The sequence below is a fragment of the Myotis lucifugus genome, unplaced genomic scaffold, assembly GCF_000147115.1.
Source record: "Myotis lucifugus unplaced genomic scaffold, Myoluc2.0 scaffold_1523, whole genome shotgun sequence".
Classification (NCBI taxonomy): domain Eukaryota; kingdom Metazoa; phylum Chordata; class Mammalia; order Chiroptera; family Vespertilionidae; genus Myotis; species Myotis lucifugus.
The window spans coordinates 1-9159 of record NW_005872571.1 but is presented as its reverse complement, the minus strand read 5'-3'; the positions used below and the strand labels follow the sequence as shown (position 1 = coordinate 9159).

The window sequence follows — 9159 nt, the reverse complement described above, 5'->3', positions numbered from 1 at the left end:
ATAGTTTGGGGAATATGAATTATTTTGACTCTTAAAATATAAGGAATGTTGTAGGGATGGGACAGCCTAAGCCAGAGAACTATTGATGAAAATACAACCAATAGCAACTTCAAGTAACAGAGAACTGAGGCAGTCAGTGCTTGAGAAGGGAAATATACTGAGAAGCTCTGTATCTGTCACCACTTTCTCCCCTTGGGATATTGCTGATTTGCTTCATGGGGCATAAATGCCAAGGAGAAACTGGCAACCTAGAAACTATGGCAGGCCTCATTTGACTGAGGAGACAAAAATTGGAATTCAAACCAAATGATTTCATAGAAAGGATCGAATAGAGAGACAAGACCAACATTTTGTACATAATTTCTGTATTTGCTGATTCCTAAGATATGCACAAACAAGAGGAATCTGAGACAAAGAAACCAAGCAGAAAGAAGCTGCTAAGAGACTAAAGAGTTACACAGAGCCCAGCCAGCACACTCAGTGGTTGCACATCAACCACGGTTCGATTCCCGGTCAGGGCACATGCCTGAATTGCAGGCTCGATCCCCAGTGTGGGGGGTATGCAGGAGGCAGCCAATAAATGATTCTCTCTCATCATTAATGTTTCCATCTCCCTCTCCCTCTCCCTTCCTCTCTGAAATAAATAAAAAAATATTTAAAAAAATAGTTACACAGAAATTTCAGGTGTTTTATAAGCATTATAACCTTGAGCAAAGTACTTAACCACTCTCAAGATCAGTTGTCTAACCCATAAAACACATACTTTTAAAATATATTATAAATATATGTAAAATTTAAGATATATAGTATCTACACTAATAAAAGAGAAACATGGTAATTAGCGTACGACCGCTACCCTTTTCATTGGCCAATCAGTGAGTATATGCAAATTAACTGTCAGCCAAGATGGCGGCCGGCAGCCAGGCAGCTGGAAGCGAACATGAGGCTTGCTTGCTGCAGTGAAGGAGGACTCCAACGTTCCCCGCCTGCGCTGCCGGCCTCTGAGCTACAACTCTAAGCAACTATGTACTATGTTGCAAATAAGAAGATAAACAAAACCCCAGAAACTGGCTTTCATTCAGCCGGGTTTTAGCAACATTGTATCGATGTTTTCAGCAGCGAGGCCTCAGAGCTAAAGCTGGCCCAGAATAAAAAAAAAAAAAAAAAGAAAACAAGGAGTGGTTGGAAGCTTCACTCACTCGCTTCCGGAAAACAGCCCTCAGCCCCTCACCCAGACTGGCCAGGCACCCCAGTGGGGACCCCCACCCTGATCCAGGACACCCTTCAGGGCAAACCAGCCGGCTCCCACCCGTGCACCAGGCCTCTATTCTATATAGTAAAAGGGTAATATGCCTCCCGGCACCGGGATCAGCGGAGCAGCGAGGCTCCCGGCACCAGGATCAGCGTGACAGGGGGCAGCGCCCAAACCCCCTGATCGCCCTGCGGCTCTGTGTGTTACAGGAGGCGGAGCCACAACCTCCCTATCTGCCCTGCTCTGTGCCTGATAGGGGGGAGCTCCCCAATCCCCTGATTGCCCTGTGGCTCTGTGTGTGACAGGGTGTGGCACCCCAACGCCCCCCCCGCCCCACGGGCCCTGCTCTGTGTGTGACAGGGTAGAGCCATAACCTCTCCATCAGCCCTGCCCTGAGTGTGACAGTGGCGGCGCCCCAACCCCCTGATCGGCCCTGCTCTGTGGGTGATAGAGGGTGGCGCCCCAACCCCCCTCCACGGGCCTTGCTCTGTGTGTGACAGGGTAGAGCCATAACCTCCCCATTGGCCCTGCCCTGAGTATGACAGGGTGCAGCGCCCCAACCCCCTGATCGGCCCTGCTCTGTGCGTGACAGGGGGTGGCGCCGCAACCTCCCCATCGACCCTGCCTTGAGTGTGACAGGGGGCGGTGCCCCAACCCCCCAATCGGCCCTACCCTGAGCGTGACTGAGGGTGGCATCGCAACCTCCCGATCCGCCCTGCTCTGTGCATGACGGGGGGGGCCCAATTACCCAATCGGCCCGGTCTGAGATGGACAAGGGCGGCAGGTGGGCGGTAAGGAGCAAGGGGTCCCGGACTGTGAGAGGCAAGTCAGACATCCCCTGAGGGCTCCCGAACTGCGAGAGGGTGCAGGCCAGGCTGAGGGACCCCCCCCCCCCCCCTCTCGGTGCGTGATTTTCATGCACCGGGCCTCTAGTAACCTATAATATTATTTTAAAGGGCTATTAGGAGAATTATGTAAAATTATAAACACAGACACACACACATATATCATGTAACTGGAAGAGTGACCAGTCCTCAGTAATTAATAGCTTATTTTCCTCTCTCACACAGGGAGACTGGCTGACTAACCATTAAAACAGTTTCTAATAGAGTTTGATCACCCTGGCTTGTTTGGCTCAGTGGATAGAGTGCCAGCCTGCAGACTGAAGGGTCCCAGATTCAACTCTGGTGAAGGGCATATGCCAGGGTTGCGAGCTCGATCCCCAGTGGGGGGGTGTGCAGGAGGCAGCCAATCAATGATTCTCTCTCCCTCTACCTTCCTCTCTGAAATCAATAAAAATATATTTTAAAAAATTAGACTTTGGTCAAGTTATGCCTTACCCGCTGCAAACTCCTCAATGGTCATCAGTGGGAACCGGATCAAGGACAGTGCTTTTCCTAGAACTTTCTGTTTGTTTTCAAAACTCACAGGCAACTGTTGTCTTTGACATTCTGCTTCTGACCATCGTACAATAGCTCCAAAAAGCCGACTTTCTCTAATACTAAGTGTGTCTCTTTCCAGAACTGCGCAGAGTGTGTCTACAGGTAAAAAAAACATAAAAATAAATGAGGAATATCTTGCTCTATAACAAAACAATACAGACCAACTTGCTTATATTAAGTTGTCAAATCTCAATAAAAATAGGTGATACTTAAAACTATAGACTCTATACTTTCTTTTTTTAAATTATATTCTGCAATGATCTACGCATTCATTGTAGAACCAAGTATTTGTTTAACATAACCTGCCTTGCCTTTCCCTTCCTTTACACATGTCTTCATGTGGTACTTCTTGCCTCTCATGGCCTCTATCCTCTTCCTTATACAAACAGTTACTATCAGGACCTCCTCTGTCAAGATTTTCCTAACCTCTTCATGTTTTGAATTTGCACTGTAATTATTTCCTATATATCTAGTCCAGGAAAGGAAAAAAAAAAAAAAAAATCACATTTTGGCCTTTGCCATCTCTTCTATTAATGTCTTAAATCTTAACTTTCACATATTTGTTTCCTTGATTCTCCAACTAGATGATAGTTTTCCTAAGAAAAATTGTGTCTTACCTGTCTTTGTAATTCTTTTTTTTTTACAGGACCCTAGTATAATGCCATGCATATGTGAACAGTCAATGAATATTTATTTGCTTTGACATCTTTTAAAAGGCAATGGGGTAGTTAAGACTTTTAGGAATATCTCACCAAAATAAAGTAAAATTCTTAAAGGGGTAGACATAAATCATTTGGAAAAAAACACCTAATCAAAAAAACAGCTCGTCCACCAAGGCTGACTGGTAAGGCATTAAGTACTTACAGGTAAAATGTAATTACGCGTGAACTTACCTATATCGATATCAGTAAATCCTTCCGCACTTATCGCATCCATCGTGCTTTTGTCTATTGTATCTAGACAAAGACTAGCAAGCTGAGGTTCATCAAATAGTCGCGCCTAAACATATAAAACCACAATTATTTTGTTTCCATAATTTCTTTTTTTTTTTTTTTTACTATATTTTATTGATTTTTTACAGAGAGGAAGGGAGAGGGATAGAGCGTTAGAAACATCGATGAGAGAGAAACATCGATCAGCTGCCTCCTGCACACCTCCTACTGGGGATGTGCGCGCAACCCAGGTACATGCCCTTGACCGGAATCGAACCTGGGACCCTTTAGTCCGCAGGCCTACGCTCTATCCACTAAGCCAAACCGGTTAGGGCTCCATAATTTCTTTATCTTCAGGCTGTGCATATTCAAAGTTAATACTATAAACAGTTGTAATTGCTGATTATGTAAAAACACCTACTTAAAATATAATTACAACTTCTATATATTCTTAAAACTTTTCATTCCACAATCAGAAATGAAAAGCTAAAAGAACAAGCGTCTTGCTGAGATAACAAATTCACATCACCACTACCAGCCCTGTTATCTGTATTTTCATATGCTTATGTATACACTGCCTACTTTCTTATGCACTAATTTTATTTTTTTTAAATATATTTTATTGATTTTTTACAGAGAGGAAGGGAGAGAGATAGAGAGCCAGAAACATCGATGAGAGAGAACCATCGATCAGCTGCCTCCTGCACACCCCCCACTGGGGATGTGCCTGCAACCAAGGTACATGCCCTTGACCGGAATCGAACCTGGGACCCTTCAGTCCGCAGGCCGACGCTCTATCCACTGAGCCAAACCGGTTTTGGCCTTATGCACTAATTTTAATCCTTAATGAACACCCTATGCCACATAAGGGAGACATTTTTATCCCATCTGCCAGATGAGGACACAGAGGCTCAGAGGGGTGTTCTGACTTGCCTCATAAATATGAAGCTAGTTATGTTGCAAAGCTAGTATGTAAAGCCACATTTTAAAAAAAATATTTTTTATTGATTTCAGAGAAGGAGAGAGAGGGAGAAAGAGATAGAAACATCAATGATGAGAGTGAATCATTGATTGCCTGCCTCCTGCACGCCCCCCACTGGGGATGGAGCCCGCAACCCGGGCATGTGCCCTTGACAGAATCGAACCTGGGACCCTTCAGTCTGCTAGGGCTAAAGCCACATTTTTTATGATCTTTTCACTAAACAATAATATCAACTTTGGTCAAGCATACTGATACAAACAGATCAGATTTTTCCCCCCTTTTCCTGTTTTGATTAGTGGAAGAGAATAAAGTACAAGAATTTTAGAGCATGGAAGCTCTGGGAACCTGAGTGGGGCAAAGGGGGTCAATGGGGAGGGGAATGGGGACATCTGTAATACTTTCAACAGAAGAGCAAGTAAATAAATTCACATACTTTAATGATGGAATTTATACAACGAGAATGAAAAGCTACAACTTCTCTTAACAATATGACTGAATCCCACAAACTTAATGATAAAAGAAGCCACAATATATATTGAACAAAACAGTAGAGACTCCATGATTCCAGCAAAGCTAATCTAGGCTTTAAGAAGTCAGAAGTTGCCCTAGTTGGCTCAGTGGCTAGAGTGTCGGCCTGCGGACTAAAGGGTCCTGGGTTCAATTCTGGTCAAGGGCACATGCCCGGAGTTGTGGGCTTGATCCCCAGTGGGGGGCAAGCAGGAGGCAGCCAATGAGTGATTCTCTCTCATCATTGATGTTTCTCTCTCTCCCTTTCCCTTCCCATCTGAAATCAATAAAAATATATTTTAAAAAAGTCAGAAGTCAAGATTATATGTGTTTTATCAGGATGCATATTATACTTTTTTTTTTAAAAAAAAGCTGGAGGGACAGGGAGTGAAATCTAAACTCAAGTGATATTTTTAAAAGCCGTAACACTGAAAAAGAACATGTGATGATCGTATGCCAGTCTTTCATCTTGACCTAGCGTCAGCTGTTGAATTGAACAGCATGGACAAACACCAGATGCTCAGAGGTGCTCATGCTGGATGATGCAGAAACCTGCTGAGAAGGCTGCCAATTAGTTAGCCACACCATAAATGACACCATTATTTGATGTGGCTGATGACTCTTCATTTAATTTTAAAGTAAAATTCATTTTCAAAGGATTCAATAACTCAGATGCTACTGAACAAATGAATCACATCTCTAAGCTAAAAAGTTATCTGTGTTTTAAGGGGCAGAAATGAATACATTAAACACACTGGCTTAAATTTTAAATATATCTCTAATATATGATTCATAATTTTATTTATATAAATATAAACATATATTTTTAATCAGTAGAAGATTTCTTGAAGTTATAGAATATTCAAATATGTTTATAAATCCTCTTCTTAGATTATATACCAAGTCTGTTTACATTAATTTGCTTCGTCAAAGTTTTAATAAATTTTAGCCCTAAATAGAAACACAAATATGTATAATAAAATAAATTATGTATATGTGTATACATACATGGGATGATAATGTCTACCTTATGTAACCTAGAGGGTTCATTAATGATCAAAATAAGTAATGCATTAGAAAGGAGGCTATGTATATTACATATACGTGTATGTTTATACATAAGGGGGGGGCGGGGTGTCTGGCCCATCTATATACATAAAAGCCTAATATGCTAAGTGTCCTACCGATCAGTCGACCGTTTGGTCGACCACTTGACCAGTCGCTATGATGCGCATTGACCACGAGGGGGCAGATGTTCCAACTGGCAGGTAGGTTAGTTTGCTGCTGGGGTCCGGCCAATCGGGACTGGGCAAGTGGGCCGGACATGCCCTGGAGCCCTCCTGCGGCCCCTATTGGCCTGATCGGGATTGGGCGAGACAGCCCCGAATTTGTGCACCAGGCCTCTAGTTTTATAATAAATTACATGCATCATAACTCTTACCCTTAAACACATCAGTGTGTATTTCCTAAGAAAAAGGATATTCTGTTATTAGAGCTAACTTTGGTAAATAACAATACAATATTTTTATCCTACTACCTGTATTCATTTTTTGTCAACTGACCCAGTGATCTTTTTTTACAGCACTTTTCCTTCTAGTGTAGGATCCTGCCTTAGGATCACAGTTCATGTATTTAAAAATATAAAAAAAAAAACAGTACATTTTTAACAATTAAAATTCTAATATGAGCAAATATTTTAAATGGCGAACTCAAATGTATTTTCAGTGTTCATGCAAAAATTCATCTTTCACTCTAGGAAAAACAAGTTTTTGTAAAAATTACTTTAACTAGAGTAGCAATACTTCAGCCACTCAGATTATACAGGCAGCATCAATTTCCTAGGGAATCCATTACTGCTACTTAAGGGTCTGGCATGATCTCTGGTAAACATCACTGTGATCCTATCACTTCATCATAAGTGTTTTCCCTGTGCAAACCATGCTGGCACAGTACACTGGCCCTTTGTGTTGGAGCGAAGCTGGGTCTTTTCCAGTAAATGAACCGGCTCAGTTCAAATGACTCACTTGGCAGGAACAAGAAGCTCACATGATAGTTTGTTGGATAATTCACATGACCCCACCAATGAAAAATGTGGGTAACATTGGGCTCTCAGACAAACAAGGCACTGAAAAGTCCCTTTTCTGTCCTGCGGCAATCTTTGTCCGCCCTTGCTGCTCAAAGTTCGGTCCAGAGACACTAGCATCATCCGGAAGCCGTTAGAAACACAGCCTCTCAGGCCCCACCTCTGAGAGTCTGCTGAAAATAAATGCGATTTACTTCCTATTGTACTTACTGAACTAGCAAGTCTGTTTTAATGATCAAAGTTTAATTGATTGGTTTCTGAACTTTATGACTGAAGTTTTAAAATAAAGAAGTTAAGTGATCGTCTCTACACATAAAAACCCTTGGACCCAACAAAAATTTAGATGTCCAAAAAGCTCTCTCACCCACAGCTGGAGCCACGCCGGACCCTAATCCCAACCCCAGTCCTGAAGAGCTACATAACTTTGAGTCACAGCACCCTATACTCATGATAAGGCTTCAGTTTCTTTCTTTCTCTTTTTTTTAAAAATGTTTTTATTTTTATTGATTTCAGAGAGGAAGGGAGAGGGAAAGAAAGATAGAAATATCAATGATAAGACAAATCATTGATTGGCTGCCTCCTGCACACCTTCTACTGGGGGTCGAGCCCACAACCAGGGCATGTGCCCTTGACTGGAATCGAACCTGGGACCCTTCAGTCCACAGGCCGACACTCTATCCACTGAGCCAAACCAGCTGGGGAGGCTTCAGTTTCTTTACCTATATGTTACTTTATTAACTCTAATTGCTTTTCTACTGTGAAATCATATAAATCTGCTATATTTCCCTGAAAGGTAATATAAGAACAATTACATATACTTTAAGAGAATGATCTAGAGCCCAGTGGGTGTGGCTCATGGTTGAGCATCGACCTATGAAACAGGAGGTCAAGGTTTAATTCCTGGTCAGGGCATAAGCCCCATTGTGAGCTCGATCCCCATTGTGGGGCGTGCAGGAGGCAGCCGATCAATGATTCTCTCTCGTTATTGATGTTTCTCTCTCTCTCTCCCTCTCTGAAATCAATAAAAATATATTTTAAAAAATAATGATCTAGAACTAATTCATCAGGGAATACTAAATATTCACATACAGTCAAACCTTGTTTTTCAAACCTCTCCCATCTCAAACAATTCAGTTCTCAACCAAGTTGTTCATAGACAAAAATGTCTCAGTTGTCGACCAAAACTTCAGTTTTTGACCTGACAACGCTTTCATGCTGATACCTCAGCAGGACAAAAAGCGTCTAGCAGGCAACAAGCAAAGGAGAGAATGCTTTGGTTGCTGGCGATTAGCACAATCTTAAAACATAAAGAGGCCATCCAGAGTGCTAATGTTGCTAAGGGCGTGAAAATGCTCACAAAACAACAATCACAGGCACTTCAATAGCTAGAAAAACTGTTGTTGATTGGGTAAATGAAAAGCAGTGCATTTCTGAGGCAGTGATTGATGAAAAATTCCTTTAAGGCTGTGGTTGGATAAATTTAAAAAGTGTTTACTTATAAACTAGAGGCCCGATGCACGAAATTCATGCAAGGGGCTCAGCCCTTGAAGCCCTGGCTGCCTCGGCCCTCGCAGCCTTGGCTTTGTCTGGAAGGTCATCTGGACGGTCATTCTGCTATTCGGTCTAATTAGCATATCAGCTCTTTATTATATAGGATTAAACAGTACATTAGACATGTACTGTATATAAGAAAGGTTGAAACAGGGAATCATTTGGGAGCTTGGAACGGATTAATTCAATTTACATTATTTCTAATGGGAAAAAATGATTCTGTTTTTGAACAAATCGCTTCTCGAACAGCCTTCTGAAATGAATTCAGTTTGAGAAACGAGGTTCCACTGTATAGTTACACTCAATTTTTCAAGCTCCAATAGTACATCCCTTAGTTACATGGACTTACCTGAGTAAGTAACATAAAGGCATTATCTGCTCTAAGGTGTTTGGTGAGAAATTCCACACAG

At 42.1% G+C, this 9159-nt stretch overlaps 1 protein-coding gene across 1 annotated transcript in view; it reads right to left on the bottom strand.

Moving 5' to 3' along the window:
• The window catches only part of LOC102423176 (BTB/POZ domain-containing protein 1), a gene marked incomplete at its 5' end in the record, with an annotated part of 23616 nt that extends 14461 nt beyond the window's left edge, over positions 1–9155 (bottom strand). The window contains 3 exons of the mRNA XM_006107877.2: positions 2593–2790; positions 3588–3693; positions 9099–9155. Coding sequence (XP_006107939.2) covers positions 2593–2790; positions 3588–3693; positions 9099–9155 — 361 coding nt within the window. The remainder of the gene's footprint in view (positions 1–2592; positions 2791–3587; positions 3694–9098) is intronic.
• Between the last annotated feature and the right edge of the window lie 4 nt (positions 9156–9159).